We start from the raw sequence: 25451 nt of genomic DNA on the forward strand, positions 1-25451 counted from the left end.
ATTCCTGAAATACCAGTGACCTTATTTCCATAAGAGGTGGTAAGAAGCATAATAATTCATCCTGATGTTGGACTACTTAAAACAAACCCGAATGACATAATGTATTTATTCTTTAGCTACACTTGTCAAATTTAAGTGTGATGTCTATGAATAAGGTCCGTTTGCCACACATTTCATCAACTCGCCTGTTATAACATCCTCACAAGGTCTTAAGATGTTATTTAGTGTGGACTTAAAGCCATCATTATTATTTCCTAGTCTGTTGATGAGAGGCATCTCTCCTGTGGTGATAATTCCCTGTTAGCATTCACTTCAAACTTCCCAATACACATTTGAACGATTTAAGCCGGCTCAAGCGATGTCTCAAAAAATAAAAGGAGTTACACGGATCTTTACACCTCGGGAGTGATGGTAGGCCTACTAGCCAATTGCTCACATCTCAAGATAGGCCTATAACAATTTTGGGCTTAAATAGTTAACTAATAAAACCACAAATGACTGACATCGCATTATTGCTATTGGGTCAAACTTTTTTAAACATTTGAAATGTATCAATAAATCGAGTGATTGGAAGCAAAGCTCTTATACCGGTTTGAGTAATCTCTTCATCACTGAGATATATAGGCATATGGCCTAAAATATAAGGTGTAGACTTTATAATGTTGGTTGGGTGAGTTTATTTGAACGCTCTCATGTGATTCCACGTTTTGATAATACATCTACAGGCTACATGGAATTATTTAATAAGGTACCCTACTAGGCATAGATGCAGTGTTTCATTCTCTTAAAATACAATGTTCTTGATATCTTTTTGAAACAATAACATATTGGATAATCCCACTTTTTATTTATTTATTCCAACCTAATGGCTACTTATTGATGAACATCTATAAAATAGTCTATAGGTTACTGTTGTTGGACATCTATCTAGTGGAGAAGATACATTCTTACTGTGACATGGCTTTCCACATGCCTTGAATATATTGACAATCCAGCGGCTGACAGAATAAAAAAGTGGACGGAGTTGTATAATTTGGAAATACCCCGCAGTGGTGCTTTTTCTCCATCACCACAGCTCCCTTTTTTCACAGCATGGGCGACACTCCTAACGTGTCTGTTTCACATCAAAGACAACAAAGACGAAAAAGTGACATTGATTAATGCAACCAAAACATCCCATCCTCTACCTGTCGCCTCTCCTTTTAACAGACTACAGGGAGCAGAAGATAAGACATACATGTAGACGGTGTCACTTCCCTGCTACCACTCCACTCCTTCTCTGTTCATTGAGCTCCCTCTGTTGGACAAAACATCAACTCGAACTGGGTCTAATACAGTAACATGCCACCCTCTGATCCTAGTTATCATTTCCTTTGGTGGCAACTTGATTGATCAGAAAGTAGCCTATATGATACCAATGTTTAAAAGGTCAAACGTCTCGAGGGGATTTATATTTCCTATGAAATTAATGGCTATTGAATTATCTGAATAGCACTGCTTTATAGTCACCCCTGATATGTGCAGGCAGGTCACCCGTGATACGAGTCAGTATTCAACATCCACCCATATCTGAGAATGTCTGGAGAGGACTTGGAAACCGGCCACTAGGGGCAAGAGTGAGCGCTGTTACCTTCAAGTAGATTTCGTAAGCATCTGCGACTAGTTTCAAAGGATGCACTTTCGAATCCAGGTATAGAAAGTTGTGTTGATATATATTTTTTAAGCCTATCCCAAACCATAACAGTTACTTTAACCATTTGGAGTTAGTGCCTAACCTTAAGAATTCGGAGTTGATGCCTGAACTTAACCCTAACAAACATTCTGAGTTAATGCCTAAACTTAACCTTAAAGACTTCGAAACTGGACATTTGGAACAACTTCAAAATGTGATGTTAGAGAAACATGGATGAACGTCTAATTCTGACATGAGAATGTGAGAGCTTGTTGATAAGTGCCCAGGCACTTATAACTCCTCGTAGTCAGGAACTGACACTTTTAAATACTCAATGAGTTGCATGATAAATCATATTATTTCAAACTTCTTGACAATGGTCTACACGACCTCAAGGCAAAGAGATACAATGCATATCATTACAACATTGCCACATGCAGCACACATCATTAACCCAACACTCTCAGAAGAGGGCAGTGGTTGGCTCTACACAATATTCTCATTGACACCAAATGGATTCATGGGTCAATATGATAAGACATAAATAGATAACAAAACATATGTATAGCCAAATGAGTCACATTGTCATATAGGCTAGGCTACTACTATTCCATGGCATTCCCTAAAAATCCACATAGTTTTATGCTCAACATCCCACTGGGCACACCATGTCATTTTAACGTGGATAAATGAGACATATTTGGTTATGACATTGATCAATGTGATTACAGTCCACCCACTCAAAAAGAAAGCAAAACGATTGTTGAATTTCCAATGTGTTATCACTATGCTTTCAACCATCTAAAATCACAACCAAATTCCAATGCAAAAACAATGTCAGATTTTTGGTTTATACAAGAGATGAATGTGTTATCACTGTGCTTCATCTAATAGCAGAACCAAATTACCTTGATGGATTGCAGTTGAGATTACATTAAAATACATAGTGCAAGTGATCAATGACGTTCGAGAAATTGTGAAGATTATTACAGCAATTGTAAGATCTCCACAGACCTGTGATCACATATGCATGCTATCTTGAACATGCACGCTTTATATGATTACATAAGAAGACATGTATAGTTATAGTCACCTCAAAATGTGGCCATGGATGTGTTACTAATTTTTAGGTTGAATGTTACATTTGTTTGTAAGACAGCCTTAGCATTAGTCTATTTACTGTACTACAAAAGTCATATTGAATTGTGTTAGGTTGAAAATGCAACCAAAAACCAACATTTAATTGAGATGTATCTACTGCTTGCATAGCTCCATCTGAGCCACTGGCTTAATCCCACTCTTTAACTTTTATTTTTGGTTGAGTTGGAGATATGAATCCAATATGTCATTTTTTAAACTTGTAGACAACTTAATAGGCTATTTGTTGTATTTCAAAAGTAATATTGAATTGTGTTTGGTTGTCAATGCAACCAGATATCAACATTTGAAGGAGATGTATCTTCTGCTTCGATAGTTCCATCTGTGCCACCGACTTACTCTGGCTTTAATTTCAGTTTGTCTACAAATTAAAATATGTTGGATTCACTTCTCCATCTCAACCAAAAATCTAAGTTCAAGAATATGCCTAAATCTAATCAAATCTAACTTGAAATGCACTTGAAATAAAGTTTGATTTGATTTAGTCCTGTTCTGTAACGTTTGGTTGAGATGGAGACGTGAATTCAACATATTAATGATTAACTTGAAGATTACGTTTGAAATCCTTCGTTACAATGATGGCAAAATCCTGTGGTTGAAATTCCACCCTTAAAACAACAGTTTACATTGATTACTTTTTTCAAATCCAATGTATTTTCCACATAGATTCCACACCACAATACTTGAAAATTTGCGTTAAAAGGTTAATTCAACCAGTTTGTGCCCAGTGGGATATTTGCCACATTTGCCACATTTGAGTTATTTAATTATTATCAACCATATAATTAAAACTTGAAAGAATGACCTTGTTGATAGAAAATAGACAAGTTAGGAGTAAATGCACACGGTCTACATTCGCGCGTATAAATGCGCACTGTCCACGTTCAGTCAGTTGCTGACCATTGGAGTCATTATTGACCAATCAAACACTTATTGACCAATAAAGCACTTAGATCCAAAGAGTGCACCCCTGGCGGTAGCGGTGGTGATGGGGGACAGTTTCATGGAAGAAAAAGATTAACAGGTCATGTCAGTCGAGTGTACATAATACACGTGTAGTAGGCTACTAAGGGGAGGAGGGGTTACGTCCTGAACTATCGGAGAGACGCTCATGTTCACGCTCACACTCACACTACTCGTCAACTGTCTGTCCTGACAAGACTGAGACATCAGATGTCCGCGGGAAACATGGACCTTGAGAGGAAAAGAAAAATGAAGGAGCAATGTGCCCTGAGGAAGGACATCATCAAAGAGTTCCTGGCAGAATTTCTGGGGATATTCGTATTAATAGTAAGTACATGGACACTTTCCCTCATCACCTGACTGTCATTTAATAGCCTGCTTTAAAGCTGCAACAATATGGTAATAAGGTGTCAAAATTGTTCTCAGGGGACTTGATCTGTCAACAGGGATATCATGTTTTGACATGTTTAGGTGCTGACTAATATATCCTGATAATGTGGATTCTCTTTGATGTGCTCATCCATAATTCTGGTATGAGAAAGTCCTTGGGAGATAATTAAGACATCTAGAGAATGTTGTAATGGCAAGTTTGACAGGTGGGGGATATGAGGGGGAGAATTAATGGGATGCTTGGTGTTTTCGGCCATAAAGAAAAACATGATCAAATACAATAAACCTTTACTGACATGCACCATTCACCATTCACCATGCACCATGCACCATGCACCATGCACCATGCACCATTCCATATGATGTATGATCATCACAGTGATTTGACATTCATGTTTCTTTAGAATGTATCTAATCTGTGAATAAATAGACCCAATTTATGTAGCATACTGCACACCTTTATATTTCCGGAAAGCTTCAATATTTGATTAACAAGGCTACCCTATATGTTGCTTGTAGGCTGAAAATCATCATATGATTGCATCAATATTTAATACATTTTTAAAGCATACCCCCCTATTAATTGCAATCAACTTGTCAATGAATACAGTGATTTGATATAGAATGAGAATAGATCTATATTACACTGAATACAGAGAAACCATTAGCATAAGATAGACCACCTGGTTCAATTCACAGTTCCTTTTTCCCCTTAACAGACATACACACTCTCTCTCTGCATTATTACTGCGGTAAAAACACACACATTTCCCCATCATCACCAAGCTTGGAGGGAAACACTGTTTACTGAGGTGAAATCTACAGGGGTCCTTAATAATCTGACCTGTCCTTTGCCTTCCACCTGTCCCCTCTAGGTTCACCTCCCCGTCCTGTCCTGTCCTGTCTGTCTGAGTGGCACAGCTCAGTGGCTGGGCTCACTGAGGCTCAGTCTCAGTGGGCTCAGTGAGTCAGTGGTCATCTAGGTCAGCGGCACAGCATCAATGGACTAATCCACTCCTCACAACAGAAACAGCTATTTTTGGACGGCATCCTTCTTTCAACACTTTTGTTTTGATTTACTTGTCCTTCTAATAAAACAATGAAAGGATGAATGATAATTTCCCATGCTTCAAATGGGACATCTTCTATGGCATTCTTCTTACAGGGTTCAGGAGGAACGCACTGATCTAAAAGGCCATCTAATTAGAAATGAAGGCTGTAGAACAAGAGGACTAGTCTTTTGTGCATAATTGGAAATGAAAAAACAACGACTCTTTCTTCCTCCTGCCAACATGTTTTTGCTTGTGTTTTTTGTCTCTGTCTCCGTCCCAGCTCTTTGGATGTGGCTCGGTGGCCCAGACGGTGCTGAGTAAGGGAGCTCTGGGAGAACCCCTGACCATCCACATCGGCTTCACTCTGGGGGTGATGATGGCCGTCTACGTGGCTGGGGGAGTTTCAGGTGAATACCATGCCTCCTTTACATAACTTTGCATTCTCAACATCCATTTCTAAAGTCCACTCGGCACATAGCCATAGTGTTCTAACTTCCCAAATAGTTGATTTTGCAGTATGATTGAAAATGCAACACAACATGTGTGTTTAGTGTTGAGACTTTTCAGTTGGTCAGCACCTCATTTTATAAGTCAGGCCTTTTTAATGTCATTATATCCTCTTTTGTTTGCAACATGAAACTACAAAAGGAGAGACTGAGATACTGACAGATGTAGTATAGTGTCATTACTATAAAAAATACAAGACGAACACTGAGAGAAAAAATTATACTTTGCACTCAGTCACCTCTATCTACAAACAACTCGTCCAATTACAAAAGTGGTGGCACGTATCCTAGCGGTTAGAGAGGCGAGCCAGCATCAGGAGGGTTGGTGGTATCAAATCCTAAATTCCATTGCCTACACTCTTAGAAAAAAAAAGGTTCCAAAAGGTTTCTTCAGATGTCCCAATAGGCAAACCCATTTTGGTTCCAGGTATAACCCTTTTGGGTTACATGTAGAACTTTCTGTACAAAGAAATAGTTATTCAAAGCGTACTCCTATGGGGACAGCCGAAGAACCCTTTAAGGTTCTAGATAGCACCTTTTCTTCTAAGAGTGTACCGTTGCCCTTGAGCAAGGCACTTAACCCCCCACAACAACAGCTCCCTGGGTGCCCAGTGTGGCAGCCCCCTGCACCTCTACAAAACCTGCTCATGTGTGTCTCAGAGGGGTTGAAAGCAGAAGTCAAATTTTGTGGAATTGACCAATAAAGGATCTTAATATTAAAAAGGGTTAAAAAATGTGAGCAGGACTCAAAGGTCATCAATGGTTGTTTGTCTTTGATGAAAAGGCTTTACTTTGCCATGAACTTTGACCATGGATGTCTGGCTCTCTTTGCTCTCAGGTACTAAACTCTTAAAGGACAACATGTACTTCCCACATGTCTGGGTAACTGTGTGTTATGGCTCCATGGATGTCCTCACATCCACATGTTCACCTGTCCACATGTTCATCCCTATTGTCAGGTAGATCACAGGAGAGAAAGTAAAGAGTACAGTCATGGATCACTAACACTCTCATGTGTGCTTCACCCTGACTTGTGTCCTGGGGAAAAGTCCACATACAGTAACAGCAATGGACTGTGGAGACCTAGGTCATCACTAGAGACTCACAACATGGCGAAATGATGCAAAAAGCATCATCTTAGTATTCCATAGCAGTCTGGACTCAATGTGGGGACCATTTAGTATTACCCTAACTGGGGAAGAGGCACAGAGGAAATGGAAGAAATATGCAATAGCTCGATTACCCATTCCTAATGCCTGGCTGCTTCTTGGTGTCAGAGGATGAAGTGTGCCGGCTAGATTTACAAGGCTGGAGTTGTGTGTCCTCATGTCCAGGGGAACTTTATTGGGTGCATTCCATAGAGATTAAAGCAAGGATCGCCCTCTCCTTCTCGCTTCGGCAGCAATAATGACACAGAGGGATAACATTAGGGGGAATTACTTTTTAAAAGTCACGCTGCCTTAGGTGAACTTGCTGAGCAAGGTGGAGAGCGTTTTTTAATCAGCAATCAAGGGTTTCATTATGTCTCAGCGAGGCTTTACGTAATGGGGGATGATGAGTTGTAATTTGAAATTGCCGTGGTAATTTCCATCACAATTGGGACATAAAAGAGCAACGACGTGATTAGAGCTTTTAATGCCCACCCCCGGGATAATATGAATACTGTAGCATATGAGCTAATATGAGTGTTATATGAGCCATACTCAATGTGCTTTCATCTTAGAAAATCCAGTGTTGGCAGAGTGTGAGCTTAGTCTTTGTACTCTATCTCTAAAGCTCAATTTAGGACCACCCCTCATCCTCAATGCCTGGTTTACAGCTACAGCACATCAGACCAGAGTGTTGGGAAGCCAACATTTATGCCATATTTGGATGAATGTGGATTTATCATTAATTGAGGAGCTTCCTTGAGCGAAAATGAATTCAGGAAGAATGGAGTGTGTAGTAGGCTACAGTATAGGAACCTTTACAGCATGATTGGGCCATTCAACCCTGGGGCCCATGTGTGGATGAGAAGCCTTCACGCTGTTAGGTGACATCTCTGATGATGATCACAGGTATTGGACTAATGAGCTTTACTGGGGCATGGGTCTTCAGCCTTCCCAGCCAGGCTAGCCTCTCCAAGTGGAACACAACACACTTCTGTTTCCCCCCGCTCCTTTTCACTCCTATGATGGAGATGCTAATTTACAGGCACAGGCAGCACCCTTGTTAGCGGAGGTGTGTCATTGCCGGGTCATTCCAACGACATGCAGTTTGCGCGAGCCTTAAGCAGATTCAGGCAGATTATGTCAGACCCAATTCCGATCGGATGTTTCAGCCGGCTGTTGTGGCCACAGTTAGTGAACAGGGCTGGGGATTAGTGTTTGGGGCGCTCTGAAACCCCCAGCAGTGTTGCCCCGCTGAGGTCACCCAGAGCCTCAGTCCCCGCCTTGTGCCCCGCCTAGTGTTGTGCCGTAATTGTGCCTATGACTGAATCCACTAGATAAGGATAGTGGTTACAGATGAATGTATCTCAGACTTCCTACAAAAGCTTGAACCTTTTTTTGAATTCCAGTTTTGACCTTTGTTCCAGGGGCTCATGTGAACCCAGCAGTCTCCCTGGCCATGGTGGTCCTGGGCAAGCTGCCTATAAAGAAGTTCCCTGTCTACGTGGCAGCACAGTTCCTGGGTGCCTTCGCTGGATCTTGTGCTGTCTATGGGTTGTATTATGGTAGATGTTACTGTCATCATGTCCATCACCATCATCATAATCATCATCATTATGATCATACACATTAATGCAGAGATTCTAAATGGAACCCATGTTCATAGCATTTAGCCAGTGTGATATTTGAATGGAAAGGTATATATCATTATTGGAGTGGGAACATTATAGGTTATTACTAACACTAACATTATTGGGAAAACTCAATGGCTAATTCTACTATTCTCTTTTCCATAGATGCCTTAATGGAACACACAGGAGGAGTTATGCAAGTTACTGGCATCAATGCCACAGCTAATATATGGGCATCCTACCCTGCCAAGCACATCTCAGTTCTTGGAGGATTCGTAGACCAGGTGAGAGATGCACCATCAATGGTTATCTAACCATATCCTAATACTCTTTGTTACTGAATGATATGAGCCGCACAGGCACACACCCTGATTTAGGTTTGAAGTCTCTGAGCTAGAACATGTCAGTACATATGTAATAGTATGTATATAAGTGAATATGCACGTGAGCATTCATTTATTTAACCAGGCAAGTCAGTTAAGAACACATTTTTATTTACAATGACGGCCTATCCCGGCCAAACTAACCCTAACCTGGACAACACTGTGCACCGCCCTATGGGACTCCCGATCACGGCCGGTTGTGATACAGCCCAGGATTGAACCCGGGTCTGTAGTTATGCCTCTAGCACTGCGATGCAGTGCCTTAGAGCACTGTGCCCCTCGGTCCCCTGAATGCGTTTAGATCAGTCATGTGCATGTAAGTAACTAAGCATACATGGTGAACAGGCTGTAGTATGTGTCAAATCAAATCAAAGGTTAGCTGTCACATGGTTCGTAACCAACAGGTGTAGACGAAGAGTGAAATGCTTACTTACGGGCCCTTCCCAATAATGCAGGGAGAGAGAAAATAGAGAAATAATAGAAAAGTAATAACACGTAATAAAAGTAATAATAAATACACGATGAGTAACGATAACTTGGCTATGTACACGGGGTACCAGTACTGAGTCGATGGGTATAAGGTAATTGAGGTAGATATGTACATGTAGCTAGGAATAAAGTGACTAAGCAACAAGATATATAATAAACAGTAGCAGCAGCAGAGGAGTAGTAGGATGAGGGTGCGGCTATCTTTTCTCTGTATACATCAATGATGTTGCTCTTGCTGCGGGCGATTCCCTGATCCACCTCTACGCAGACGACACCATTCTGTATACTTCCGGCCCTTCCCTGGACACTGTGCTATCTAACCTCCAAACGAGCTTCAATGCCATACAACACTCCTTCCGTGGCCTCCAACTGCTCTTAAACGCTAGTAAAACCAAATGCATGCTTTTCAACCGTTCGCTGCCTGCACCCGCACGCCCGACTAGCATCACCACCCTGGACGGTTCCGACCTAGAATATGTGGACATCTATAAGTACCTAGGTGTCTGGCTAGACTGCAAACTCTCCTTCCAGACTCATATCAAACATCTCCAATCCAAAATCAAATCTAGAGTCGGCTTTCTATTCCGGAACAAAGCCTCCTTCACTCACGCCGCCAAACTTACCCTAGTAAAACTGACTATCCTACCGATCCTCGACTTCGGCGATGTCATCTACAAAATAGCTTCCAATACTCTACTCAGCAAACTGGATGCAGTTTATCACAGTGCCATCCGTTTTGTTACTAAAGCACCTTATACGACCCACCACTGCGACCTGTATGCCCTAGTCGGCTGGCCCTCGCTACATGTTCGTCGTCAGACCCACTGGCTCCAGGTCATCTACAAGGCTATGCTAGGTAAAGTGCCGCCTTATCTCAGTTCACTGGTCACGATGGCTACACCCACCCGTAGCACGCGCTCCAGCAGGTGTATCTCACTGATCATCCCTAAAGCCAAAACCTCATTTGGACGCCTTTCCTTCCAGTTCTCTGCTGCCTGCGACTGGAACGAATTGCAAAAATCTCTGAAGTTGGAGACTTTTATCTTCCTCAACAACTTTAAAAATCTGCTATCCGAGCAGCTAACCGATCGCTGCAGCTGTACATAGTCCATCTGTAAACTACCCACCCAATTTACCTACCTCACCCCCATACTGCTTTTATTTATTTACTTTTCTGCTCTTTTGCACACCAGTATCTCTTCTTGCACATGATCATCTGATGATTTATCACTCCAGTGTTAATCTGCTAAATTGCAATTATTCGATTTATTGCCTACCTCATGCCTTTTGCACACATTTTATATAGATTCTCTTTTTTTCTACCATGTTATTGACTTGTTTATTGTTTACTCCATGTGTAACTCTGTGTTGTTGTCTGTTCACACTGCTTGTAACGGGTGTCGTAATCCTCCTCCTCAAACGAGGAGAGGAGAGAAGGATCGAAAGACCAAAATGCAGAGGGTTGTGAATACATAAAGAATTTTAATAAACAAGACGAAACTAAACACACGAAGAACACTTGATACTTTACAAAACAACAAAACGAAGTAAACAGACCTGGACACGAACTTACATACAACGTGAAGAACGCACGAACAGGAACAGACTACAAAATACCTAACGACAATGAAACAGTCCCGTATGGTGCGCACATAGACTGACACGGAAGACAATCACCCACAAACAAACAGTGAGAACCTCCTACCTTAATATGACTCTCAATTAGAGGAAAACGCAAAACACCTGCCTCTAATTAAGAGCCATACCAGGCAACCCAAAACCAACATAGAAACGGAAAACATAGACTGCCCACCCAAAACTCACGCCCTGACCATCACACACATACAAAACAACAGAAAACAGGTCAGGAACGTGACAGAACCCCCCCTCAAGGTGCGAACGCCGGGCGCACCAGCACAAAGTCCAGGGAGGGTCTGGGTGGGCATCTGACCACGGTGGTGGCTCAGGCTCCGGACGCTGTCCCCACACCACCATAGTCACTCCCCGCTTCTGTATTCCCCTCCCAATGACCACCCTCCAACTAAAACCACCTAAATGAAGGGGCAGCACCGGGATAAGGGGCAGCACCGGGATAAGGGGCAGCACCGGGATAAGGGGCAGCACCGGGATAAGGGGCAGCACCGGGATAAGGGGCGGCAGGTCCTGGCTGAGGGACTCTGGCAGGTCCTGGCTGAGGAACTCTGGCAGGTCCTGGCTGAGGAACTCTGGCAGGTCCTGGCTGAGGAACTCTGGCAGGTCCTGGCTGAGGAACTCTGGCAGGTCCTGGCTGAGGGACTCTGGCAGGTCCGGGCTGAGGGACTCTGGCAGGTCCGGGCTGAGGGACTCTGGCAGGTCCTGGCTGAGGAACTCTGGCAGGTCCTGGCTGAGGGACTCTGGCAGGTCCTGGCTGAGGGACTCTGGCAGGTCCGGGCTGAGGGACTCTGGCAGGTCCGGGCTGAGGGACTCTGGCAGGTCCGGGCTGAGGGACTCTGGCAGGTCCGGGCTGAGGGACAGCTCCTGACTGTGGGGCAGCTCATGACTGTGGGGCAGCTCATGACTGTGGGGCAGCTCATGACTGTGGGGCAGCTCATGACTGTAGGGCAGCTCATGACTGTAGGGCAGCTCATGACTGTAGGGCAGCTCATGACTGTAGGGCAGCTCATGACTGTAGGGCAGCTCATGACTGTAGGGCGGCTCCTGACTGTAGGGCGGCTCCTGACTGTAGGGCAGCTCCTGACTGTAGGGCAGCTCCTGACTGGCTGGCGGCTCTGGCAGCTCCTGACTGGCTGGCGGCTCTGGCGGCTCCTGACTGGCTGGCGGCTCTGGCGGCTCCTGACTGGCTGGCGGTTCTGGCGGCTCCTGACTGGCTGGCGGCTCTGGCGGCTCCTGACTGGCTGGCGGCTCTGGCGGCTCCTGACTGGCTGGCGGCTCTGGCGGCTCCTGACTGGCTGGCGGCTCTGGCGGCTCCTGACTGGCTGGCGGCTCTGGCGGCTCCTGACTGACGGACGGCTCTAGCGGCTCCTGACTGACGGACGGCTCTAATGGCTCGGGACAGACGGGCGGCTCTAATGGCTCGTGGCAGACGGATGGCTCAGAAGGCGCTGTGCAGACGGATGGCTCAAAAGGCGCTGTGCAGACGGATGGCTCAGAAGGCGCTGGGAAGACAGATGGCTCAGACGGCGCTGGGCAGACAGATGGCTCAGACGGCGCTGGGCAGACAGATGGCTCAGACGGCGCTGGGCAGACAGATGGCTCAGACGGCGCTGGGCAGACAGATGACTCAGACGGCGCTGGGCAGACAGATGACTCAGACGGCGCTGGGCAGACAGATGACTCAGACGGCGCTGGGCAGACAGATGACTCAGACGGCGCTGGGCAGACAGATGACTCAGACGGCGCTGGGCAGACAGATGACTCAGACGGCGCTGGGCAGACAGATGACTCAGACGGCGCTGGGCAGACAGATGACTCAGACGGCGCTGGGCAGACAGATGGCTCAGACGGCGCTGGGCAGACAGATGGCTCAGACGGCGCTGGACAGACAGATGGCTCAGACGGCGCTGGACAGACAGATGGCTCAGACGGCGCTGGACAGACAGATGGCTCAGACGGCGTTGGGCAGACAGGCAGTGCAGAAGGCGTTGGGCAGACGGCCGACTCTGCCCTGCTGAGGCGCACAGTAGGCCTGGTGCGTGGTGCCGGAACTGGAGGCACTGGGCTGGAGACACGCACCATAGGGAGAGTGCGTGGAGGAGGAACAGGGCTCTTAAAACGCACTGGAAGCCTGGTGCGTGGTGTAGGCACTGGTGGTACTGGACTGGGGCGAGGAGGTAGCGCCGGAAATACCGGACCGTGCAGGCGTATTGGCTCCCTTGAGCACTGAGCCTGCCCAACCTTACCTGGTTGCATGCTCCCCGTAGCCCGTCCAGTGCGGGGAGGTGGAATAACCCGCACTGGGCTGTGTTGGCGAACCGGGGACACCATGCGTAAGGCTGGTGCCATGTAAGCCGGCCCAAGGAGACGTACTGGTGGCCAGATATGTAGGGCCGGCCTCATGACATTTGGCTCAATGCCCAATCTAGCCCTACCAGTGCGGGGAGGTGGAATAACCCGCACTGGGCTATGCACCCGTACAGGAGACACCGTGCGCTCTACTGCGTAACACGGCGTCTGCGCGTACTCCCGCTCTCCACGGTTAGCCTGGGAAGTGGGCGCAGGTCTCCTACCTGCCCTCGGCCCACTACCTCTTAGCCCCCCCCCAAGAAATTTTAGGGTAGTACTTGCGGGCTTCCAGCCTTGCTTCCGTGCTGCCTCCTCATAACGTCGCCTCTCCGCTTTCGATGCCTCCAGCTCCGCTTTGGGGCGGCGACACTCCACTGGCTCTGCCCAGGGTCCTTTACCGTCCATGATCTCTTCCCATGTCCAATCCTCCTTTTCCCACTGCTGCTGTCGTTGCTGTCCGTTAACCCGCTGCTTGATCTGGGTTTGGTTGGTGATTCTGTAACGGGTGTAGTAATCCTCCTCCTCAAACGAGGAGAGGAGAGAAGGATCGAAAGACCAAAATGCAGCGGGTTGTGAATACATAAAGAATTTTAATAAACAAGACGAAACTAAACACACGAAGAACACTTGATACTTTACAAAACAACAAAACGAAGTAAACAGACCTGGACACGAACTTACATACAACGTGAAGAACGCACGAACAGGAACAGACTACAAAATACCTAACGACAATGAAACAGTCCCGTATGGTGCGCACATACACTGACACGGAAGACAATCACCCACAAACAAACAGTGAGAACCTCCTACCTTAATATGACTCTCAATTAGAGGAAAACGCAAAACACCTGCCTCTAATTAAGAGCCATACCAGGCAACCCAAAACCAACATAGAAACGGAAAACATAGACTGCCCACCCAAAACTCACGCCCTGACCATCACACACATACAAAACAACAGAAAACAGGTCAGGAACGTGACACTGCTATGCTTTATCTTGGCCAGGTCGCAGTTGCAAATGAGAACTTGTTCTCAACTAGCCTACCTGGTTAAATAAAGGTGAAATAAAAAATAAAAAAAATAAAAAGGTTAGTGCAAAAAGGTCAATGCAGATCGTCTGGGTAGCTATTTGGTTAACTGTTTAACTAACTATTTAGCAGTCTTGTGGCTTGGGGGTAGAAACTGTTCAGGGTCCTGTTGGTTCCAGACTTGGTGCATCGGTACCGCTTGCCATGCAGTAGTAGAGAGAACAGTCTATGACTTGGGTGTCTGGAATATTTGACATTTTTCAGGGCCTTCTTCTGACACCGCCTGGTATAGAGGTCCTGGATGGCAGGGAGCTCGTCCCTAGTGATGAACTGGGCCGTACGCACTACCCTCTGTACCGCCTTGTGGTTTGATGCCAAGCAGTTGCCATACCAAGCGGTGATGCAGCCAGTCAAGATGCTCTCAGTGGTGCAGCTGTAGAACCCTACTGAAGGGGAAGAGGAGTTGTCATGCCCTCTTCATGACTGTGTTGGTGTGTGTGGACCATTATAGGTCCTTAGTGAAGTGGACACTAATGAACTTGAAGGTCTCGGCCCAATCCACTACAGCCCCGTCGATGTGAATGGGAGCATGCTCGGCCCTCTGTTTCCTGTAGTCCATGATCTACTCCTTAGTCTTGCTGACGTTGGAGGAGAGTTTGTTGTCCTGGTCCTGCCAGGTCTCTGACCCCCGTGTTGAGGGTCAGCATGGCGGATGTGTTGCTGCCTACCCTCCAGTTTCAGAGGGAGGTGTCCAGTCCCAGGGTTCTTAGCTTAGTGATGAGCTTGAGGGCACAATGGTATTGAACAGCATTCTCACATAAATGTTCCTCTTGTCCAGGTGGGAGAGGGCAATATGGAGTGCAATAGAGATTGCGTCATCTGTGGATCTGTTGGGGCGGTATGCAAATTGAAGTGGGTCCAGGGTGTCAGGGATGATGTTGTTGATGTGAACCATGACCAGCCTTTCAAAGCACTTCATGGCTACAGATGTGATACGGGGTACGGGGTGATAGTCATTTACAGGTTACCTTGGCGTTCTTGGACACAGGGACTATGGTGGGCTGCTTGAAACATGTAGGTATTACAAACTGTGTTAGGGAGAGGTTGAATATGTCAGTGAAGACACTTGCCAGCTGGTCAACGGATGCTCTGAGTAGGCATCCTGGTAATCCTTGTGAATGTTAACCTGTTTTAAAGTTCTTACTCAAATCGGACAACGGAGAGCGTGATCACACAGTCGTCCGTAACAGCTGTTGTTCTCATACATATATTGTGAGCAATACTGGCTGAGCAAAAACAACCATCTGTGTTGAATACCCAAGAGCTGTGTGCACATGCAGGTTTGGTTTCAAATTGAAGGCAGTGAAATGTACAGTAAATTGAGGATTTTTTAAACTTTTGATATAAATAGCTTTACTTCTCAGTTTATTGAGAAGTCTTTGAAAATAAATGCAATTTTTTCAATTATTTAATTGTAATTGTAGTTAACTTCCTAAATTGATTGCCTTCAATTTGAATTCAGCCCAACCCTGGTGTGTGTGTGTGTGTGTGTGTGTGTGTGTGTGTGTGTGTGTGTGTGTGTGTGTGTGTGTGTGTGTGTGTGTGTGTGTGTGTGTGTGTGTGTGTGTGTGTGTGTGTGTGTGTGTGTGTGTGTGTGTGTGTGTGTGTGTGTGTGTGTGTGTGGCTATGTGGTTGGGTGTGTGTGTGGGTAGGGGGTCAAAATATAATCAGAAAACAATCATTAACTGGCTAATAGAAGCAAACATTCAAGTAGTCTTTTTCCCCTCTATGAACAGTAATTAATGCAATTGTTGAGTTGTTGAGTATTTTTATCCAAAGATAAGGTTTGCTCCTAATATATAACCATATAAAGACTGTTCAAAAGACTTTAAAGCTGCCTCATCTATCCTTCATCCAGGGGAAAGGGGAAGCCCCATTATAGGCTTAGGCAAAAGAATAGACGGCCACAGGACATCACAGCAAATTAGTCCTGCTGGCCACAGACAGTCATTATAAAACCCAGACCATAACAACAAGCCATTCTCCCTCTGTCACTGTCTGGTATCAAACTCCTATTATCATCTACCATTACATAAAAAGCTACAAGGAATACCACTGTTATGCTATTATGAGAGGCTGTCTTTTCTATATTGGTGGAAGCATCACAGTGACAGCATGAGCAGTAGCTACAGATTGTTTGTTCATTTTGTAGCAGTGATGAATATACTGAATACAGATGTAGGATCTTAATTTGATCACTCCTTTGTTGCTGCAGGAAATGCAAATTTGCAGTGTATTCAATGTTTAAAAAGGCTGTTAGCACTTGTAAACAATGCCAGCCACTGCCAGGGAATCTAAACCAAAGCATGGACTGCTGTCATACCTTGTCCATAGACTACTTACAGGTTGAGTAAACCAATATGTAATTTTGTAATTTGGGCAAACTATCCCTTTAATTATAATCTACATAATAACTCATATTTCCTGATGCTGCAGGATTATTTTCCTGCTGTAGCAAATTAAGATCCTACATCTGTATGTCTGTCAATTATCTGTTTTGATCATTGCTATTTCAAACTCATGGCTGATGCCTTGTCTCCAGGTAATAGGAACAGCTGCCTTGATCCTGTGCATTCTGGCCATTATTGATGGGAAGAACATTGGAGCTCCTAAAGGGATGGAGCCATTGTGCATTGGCCTGATCATCATGGCCATCGGAGTATCCATGGGACTCAACTGTGGCTATCCCATCAACCCTGCCAGAGACCTGGGCCCAAGGCTCTTCACTGCTGTGGCCGGATGGGGCATGGAGGTGTTCCGGTAATTTTCAACAATGCTTATACTAGAGAAAAGACAAGTCCCACAAATGAGAGCTGGATGGCCTCCATAAGTACAGTAGCATTTCACAAACATTAATAGATGCCTTTTGCCCTAAAACCCTTTGAAATTGAAAATGAGCTTTCTTCTCCTAAAAAATCAAACAGCCTGTGCTCACTTTACAGTAGAACATTGAAAGATTCATGAAGACGCAGAAACAGAGTATGTGTGCGTGTGACAGGAAAGCCCCTCTCTGATCTGAGCGTGCCAAGCGGAGATGCAGGCACATTATGCTGCTTTTCAGTCCTCCTCCCCAGCAGTGGCTGGGAGTTAGGCACGCAGTGTGAGAAACATGGGAGTGAATACCAGCGGCCTGGCCTCCTTCAGGAAGAGCAGGAGTATGCGGCTGTATCGCTATCTCTGCTCTTCTGACAATCTCAATCAATATGTCCAGCAACCTCTTGTATCTCCTGCATTTTCAAAAAGGCTTGGAGACGTGAGCAGGCAGAGTAAGATTATTTTCCCGCACATAAATATTCCATGCTTCATATAACAGAAAATGTCACCATTGTGTGTCCTACTGTCAGAGGCAGACTCCCTCTCTCTGCCATCACTCCTCAAAGCTGACCCTGATCTTTGGGTATTTATTTACACTAGATAAGCAAAGCGGTCATCGGCTGCAATGTCTGTACTTTGCCATGCAAACTTCCATAGTCCCCAGAGGAAGCTGGGTGAAGCAATTCACAAGCAGTTATTTAACAATGAGAGCTGGGCTAAAGAAGAGTTACATAAGATAAATGTGAAGGATATGAGGGACCTCTCTGCCAGTGCACTATAGAGTTCTCTTCAGTAGAGGGCGCTGTCTGATCTAATGGCCAAAGTCAACAGTTTCCCAACCTGCACTTTGGGGAGCCCCGCCATTGCACATATTTGTTCTATTCCAGCACTAGCACAGTACACCTGATTCATCGGAAAGGGCTGGCCGGTTAAATCACAAGCTGAATCAGAGGTGCTGGAGCTAGAATAGAACAATTGTGTGCAATGGCTGGGGGTCCCCTACTGGGGTGGGAAACGTTAACGTACAGTATTTGACCCTCTACTTTATACCGTGTTCACACTACATCTTACCAGATGTTTTGCATACAGATGTAGGATCTTAATTTGATCACCCTGTTATAGGATAACTCTCCTTCAATGCAGGACATTTAAAACTTGTAGTGTATTTGAAGTTTAAAAAGGTTTCTAAAGTTTGTAATTTCCACTTTGAGATTAAAGACTTGATTTTCCCTTACGAAACATGTATGAACCCCTACAAAAATGTCCATGAATTATCATTTCCTGTTGCTGCAGGATTCCTTTGCTTCTGTAGCAAGCTGACTCAAATTAAGATCCTATGTCTATGTGAGATTATCCATATACGTATACATTTAAGATTAGTTCTCGATAATGCGCACATAAACCTGCGGCCCCGAGATTTACATCATACTGTCAAATTTGACGTAATCTGCCCATTTGAAATATAGGTTTAAGTACATCCCTTAAATCTCAGACGTTTTAGCAGCACACACAGCTGTAATCACGATGTTAAGATAGAGATGTATAAGGGTGATAGTAGGATATAAAGCGTACATTCCATCCACCATACATTACATCCACTGAATCTCTGTAGGGAAACTGAAAGCAATAGGACCAGGTACACTGGCACATTTCTTTGACGTCAGTAGGGACAGTAGGAAGAGCTGGCAGGGTGCCATGTCTACGAGACGTCATCGTGTGACCCAGTGTGCCTGTCCGTCATCAGGCCTGATTATGGGATATGGTTAGTCACCCTAGCTCTGTCCATAGATTACACACCCTAATCCACCAGCCCTGTAGTCTGCATCCACCCCCTGGTAGTTTAGCAGCTAAACAGAGCCCACAGATTGGTGGGGAGTGGGAACAGATCAACTTTATGTATAGTTGGATCAATAGACTAGCAGGCAGATCGAAACCTCTTATGGATCCGCCCCTTTTTTTACATTTTCGCCAAAAATGACATACCCAAATCTACCTGTAGCTCAGGCCCTGAAGCAAAGATATTTATATTCTTCGTACCATTTGAAAGGAAACACTTTGAAGTTTGTGGAAAAGTGAAAGGAATATAGGACATTATAACAAAATAGATCTTGTAAAAGATAATAAAAAAGAAAAGCCAACCGTTCTTTTGTATTTTTTTTGTACCATCATCTTTGAAATGCAAGAGAAAGGCCATAATGTATTGTTCCAGCCCAGGTGCAATTTAGATTTTGGCCACTAGATGGCAGCCGTGTATGTGCACAGTTTAGACTGATTTGATGAACCATTGTATTTCTGTTAACAATGTTGTATCAAGACTGCCCAAATGTGCCTAATTTGTATATTAATAACTTTTCTTATTCAAAATTGTACACACTCCTCAAACAATAGCATGGTATTCTTTCACTGTATTAGCTACTGTAAATTCGACAGTGCAGTTAGATTAACAATAATTTAAGCTTTCTGCCAATATCAGATATGTCTATGTCCTGGGAAATTTTCCTGTTACTTACAACCTCATGCTAATCGCATTAGCCTACATTAGCTCAACCGTCTGGTGGAAGGGACACTGATCCCGAAGATGTGAGAGAGAATAGAGGAGTAGTGAGAGGTGGAGATTAGAGGGAGCCTATCCAGGGAGTCTTACTGTGTAAATAAACAAAAGGTAGTAGTGGAATCTGCTCCCAATGTACCAGTGGAGGCTGCTGAGGGGTAGGATGGCTCATAATAATGGCTGGAACGGCGCAAATGGAATGGCCCGTGTGTTTGATGTATTTGATATCATTCCACTGATTCCGCTCCAGCCATTACCACAAGCCCATCCTCCCCAATTAAGGTGCCACCAACCTCCTGTGTAATGTACAGTAGCGTACCCCAGACCATGGTACGTTCCTGCAGTGTCTCCATGCAGTGTCTTTTTCAATGTATTTTTAAATCATCACTGTATCACATGAAAATAACGGCAAATATATTTTTTATCATTTATTACCCTGAGCCTCCTTTTGCTATCGATTATGATGTCTGATTGTGTGGGCATGTTGATACAAATTTAAATATATTTTCATACACATCCCTGATTGGTGGATAGGATCATCCCTGCTTACCCCTTCAAATTAGGAGGATACATATGCAAATACAAGACAACTGGTCATTGGTCCGAATAATTCGATCAGATTATGATTTAATGCTGTCGGCCAAAAACTGTATCCCACCTAAACAGGCTGAAACTCCAAGCATTTTTTCAATAAGCTCTTACTCTAAAAGGGCGTTATAATATTTTTCACAATTTCAGAGTGTTTTTTACACCTCATAGTGTGGAGATATCATAAAATAAACAGGTAAATCATGTTTTTGACTGCACTGTACCTTTAACGCGGGTGACCACTATTTACCCTGTAGATGGTGTACAAAACATTACTGAGTTGCACCCCCTTTTGCTCTCAGAATAGCCTCAATTCGTCTGGGCATGGACTCTACAAGGTGTCGAAAGCGTTCCACAGGGATGCTTTCCCATGTTGACGACAATGCATCCCACAGTTGTGTCAACTTGGTTGGATGTCCTTTCGGTGGTGGACCATTCTTGATTCACACAGGAAACTTTTGAGCATGAAAAACCCAGCCACGTTGTAGTTCTTGACACACTCAAACTGGTGCGCCTGGCACCTACTACCATACCCCGTTCAAAGATACTTAAATATTTTGTCTTGCACCATTCACCCTCTGTATGGCACACATACACAAACCATGTTCTTTCAAGGCTTAAAAACCCTTCTTTAACCTGTCTCTTCCCCTTCATCTATACTGATTTTAGTGTATTTAACAAGTGACATTAGAAGGGATCATAGCTTTCACCTGGATTCACTTGGTCAGTCTATGTCATGGAAAGAGCAGGTGTTCCTAATGTTTTGTACACTCAGTGTATTTGGTATTAAATGTTTTATTTTAACTTACTCACTACAAAGTCAAATGTAAACTCCTAAACCCCTGTATGTATATCTCCTCTGGTCTGTGCAGTGCTGGAGGCTGCTGGTGGTGGATCCCAGTAGCGGGGCCCATGGTGGGAGGAGTGGTGGGGGCCGCCGTTTACTTCCTGTTCATCGAGCTGCACCATTCCGAGCCTGAGAAACAGGGGGAGAACAACGTCAAGGACAAATATGAGATGGTCACCCTGAGTTAGACAGAAAGGCCATGAGCCTCAATGGTACTGAGGCTTGGCAGCTTCCTACCCCTTTAACCCTCAACAGGCTAAACATTCACCTCAATGAGGCCACACTTGACACAACCTTCTCCGCTTGCACTAGAGTCATTTCCTCTGTCTAAGGGACCTGAGGTCAGGTCAGTCTCTGCACTCTCATGGACAGGTCCGCTGAAAGAATGCCAGTTGAGCCAACACATAAAAAACACAAACACGTATGTAATGTTAAATTCACAATCACAAGCTGAGATCTCAGGCATGTTTACTAGCCCATGACATCATCAACATCAGGTGTTCAGACTATCCATTCTACTCTGAGGATAGTTCCTGAGTACAGTGATTTTTAAGAATTTATATTGCATTTCTTGTATAGGGCTACTTTTCACTGCAGGAGGAATTTTCCAAGTTTGAAACCGTCTCAATATTTTCTCTTTCAGGCAGAGGCAATGGTAAATGTTATTAACCACATCAATGGTAAATGTTATTAACCACATCAATGGTAAATGTTATGAACAACATAGAAAATAGCCAGTAACAGTTTCTGTGATGGAAGGAAGTGTATATTTTTTGTCATGAGCTAGTTTAATGGTATGCTCTTTGGAGTGTCTTCCGTCTTCTGCTTCACTTCATCCATCTATTTGTTACAGTTGTGTGAATCCCTCTGCCTGCTGCGACACACAGCCTCATCACTGCATGTGTACTATAGCTAACACACATCTATGTATTTGTGCTTTGAAATGCTCATAGTCTTGTTTCCTAGCTATTCTTTTTAGAGTGCAGAAGAAACAGCCTTAATGTGTGTGAAATGAGCCTCACACCATTCAGTTTGTACTTGCTCTCTCTCGTGGAGCACAGAACTGTGTATCGTGACACGGCATCACTTCTAAATGATTTTTATCTGACTTTTATTTCCTCTTATATAACGTTCCTGCTGTCATGTGCACACATTTTCATAGAAGCATGAGTAGGGAAGCCTAGTATCTACAGTACCTAGCATGGACATTTTTTAATAAACAATATACTGTATGAAGAGTCCAATGAGAGATAGTTTACCCCCCTGGCCAATGGCCATATGGGAATGTATAAAAATGGTTTGTTAATACGTTATTCCTCCAATGATGTGACTAGGATTTAACCACTCAGGAACTCCTACACTATGACCTATAGTGAACTGGACAATAACAGAATAACATCAGTACAACTTCCAAGAATAGAGCCCTTCAACTCATACAAAAACACTCAAATGAACCAAGTCCTTCCATCCTAGTGATGTTATTTAGCCATGGGTGGGCAGAGGAACACTAGTTCCCTATTCCCAGAAGAGCCCTCACCAATGGAACACATAGCATTTTATAACCTGTATGTGGCTTACTACTGAACCAGATATAATTCGTAGGGAATAATAAAGCTCTTAAGAAAAGATTTTCTCTATTATTTTACACCTTTGTTACTTAGTGGTTTAGTTGCTGTAGTTTCTTATTGTAGTTCGTTTTTTGTTTAAAAAAAATGCTACATGTACTTTGGATGACTACATGATGCTAGCTTGATTCTCCTGAGATTCAACCTTTTGAGGAATACAATGTTTTACGGCTGTTGTTTTTTGTTGCTTCACTTGGCTTAAGAAAAGATAAAAGGCACTTTTACTCACACTATTTTTCTCAGATGCTATTTGATAAAAGTTACTTGTTTGTGAATGTCATTTTGTAATTTATACAACTGTAATTTAGATTTGACAAAAATACATATTTTATGTGTATTTCTTTCATTGTCTGTCTTGATCAATCAATCCCCATTAATTGTCTACTGATTAAGGGAAGTAACACACATTCAATGAGAAACTGTCACTAACCACTGTGTTCCACTAGCACTGGAATAAGTGCTTTGGTAGTAACTGGAAGGTATTCAATATTACCCGTATGCAATCCTAAAAATAACAGGCCAGAAAACCGGTCACGATCACTAAGTACAACCACTTAGTCACCCAGCGCAGTGTGGAGTGAATAAAACATTTTAAAAAGGCAGCAATCAGAAATGCTTATATAATGTCATGGAGAATAGATGAGGCATTATTTCACTATCTCTCTCTCTCTTTAGGCCCGGTTTGTTGCCTCCCCTCTGCAGAGTTCATCTCACTGTATGTGTAATAACAGACAGAGCACTAGGACCCTCACAGTGGCTCATGCCAGCTCACATACTGTACTCACAGAGAAAATAACAATTTAAATTCAGTTTCAACTGGCAGCATCAGTCCCTACCTATACATCTCCCTTTAAATCACAAATACAGGTGATGATTAAATTCCAGCCTGTGTCTATCCAGCTTACTTGCAGGTAACTGCAAAAATAAAATAAACATCAGCATAAAGTGGCCACTCTATGGAAAGGGGAGACTCAAGTGTCAGGGGACTCTTCTGAAGTCGGTACCATCGATGTGTCAACTTCTGTTTGTAGTGTCCAAACCATTTGGGCTACAAACTAACGTGACCCCACTGTGGAAAGGGGAGATTGTCACAAACACGAAGTTGGCACATCGACTTCAGACGAGTGCCAGTTTTGCTCTATGACCCCCACCAGTGCCACAGGACTGGTCTGAAGGTAACTGGTACCCGTTAAACAAATTAATGGAAGTATGAGGGTAGTTTTGTGCCTATCCACAGAAAGGGGTTAAATATGTGTTTATGAATATGCTATTGAATGTGTTTCTCTGGGCTATAGTAGTAAAAGCCAAATTCAATATTTTATCAAATACTTGTAAAATAATATATATATACAGTATATACCTAAAGGGGTCCTAAAATTCAAAATCAAATAATTAAATGATTCATAGTATGACCATCTTAGAACAATTCCATATGTCAGCACAGCAATATACTTTATATCCCTCATTTACTCAGGTGTTTTCTTTATTTTGGCAGTTACCGGTACAATATACTTTATATCCCACGGTTCAGTGTACTCTTGGTCACAGAGCTGACAACACAGGTAACAAAGACCTGCGCATCCTTGACCAGACAGGTGACTGTCTGTATGTAGTCACGGTCAGTGAGGGGGACAGGGGTCCACTTCCCCTCTTTACAGGTGGTAAAACTGTAGGTTGACATGGGTCAGGTGACAGCAAACAAAAACAAGCACTGCCTGTGTTTGAAAAAGCAAAGGTTAATTCTCTCTTACCATAGGTTTACCTGCAGCTGACATCACAGATGACACAGGACGTTTCTTTAACTCTTTGGGGTCTGCCGCTAGTCATCTAATCTAAAGACGTGAGCCCAGACCTCAGATAGAAAATTGGAGACCTCCACAAGTCTGGTTCAGCCTTGGGAGCAATTTCCAAATGCCTGAAGGTACCACGTTCATCTGTACAAACAATTGTACACAAGTATAAACACCATGGGACCACGCAGCCGTCATACCGCTCAGAAAGGAGATGCGTTCTGTCTCCTAGAGATTAGCGTACTTTGGTGCGAAAAGTGCAAATCAATCTCAGAACAACAGCAAAGGACCTTGTGAAGATGCTGGAGGAAACAGGTACAAAAGTATCTATATCCACAGTAAAACGAGTCCTATGTCAACATAACCTGAAAGGCCGCTCAGCAAGGAAGAAGCCACTGCTCCAAAACCGCATAAAAAAGCCAGACTACGGTTTGCAACTGCACATGGGGAACCATACTTTTTGGAGAAATGTCCTCTGGTCTGATGAAACAAAAATAGAACTGTTTGGCCATAATGACCATCGTTATGTTTGGAGGAAAAAGGGGGGAGGCTTGCAAGCCGGAGAACACCATTACAAACGTGAATCCCGTGGGTGGCAGCATCATGTTGTGGGGGTGCTTTGCTGCAGGAGGGACTGGTGCACTTCACAAAATAGATGGCCTCATGAGGAAGGAAAATTATGTGGATATATTGAAGCAACATCGAAAAGACATCAGTCAGGATGTTAAAGCTTGGTCGCAAATGGGTCTT

General features: G+C 44.0%; 1 protein-coding gene across 1 annotated transcript; it reads left to right on the plus strand.

Moving 5' to 3' along the window:
- The first annotated feature begins 3910 nt into the window (after nt 1–3910).
- On the plus strand, nt 3911–22914 carry LOC129834542 (aquaporin-9-like). The gene is made up of 6 exons (XM_055899636.1): nt 3911–4120; nt 5516–5642; nt 8317–8454; nt 8686–8804; nt 17029–17246; nt 21312–22914. Exons 1-6 carry the CDS (start codon nt 4004–4006, stop codon nt 21472–21474), a joined length of 882 nt encoding a protein of 293 aa, XP_055755611.1. The 5' UTR covers nt 3911–4003; the 3' UTR covers nt 21475–22914.
- Nucleotides 22915–25451: the final 2537 nt, after the last annotated feature.

Source organism: Salvelinus fontinalis, chromosome 35, assembly GCF_029448725.1.
Source record: "Salvelinus fontinalis isolate EN_2023a chromosome 35, ASM2944872v1, whole genome shotgun sequence".
NCBI lineage: Eukaryota > Metazoa > Chordata > Actinopteri > Salmoniformes > Salmonidae > Salvelinus > Salvelinus fontinalis.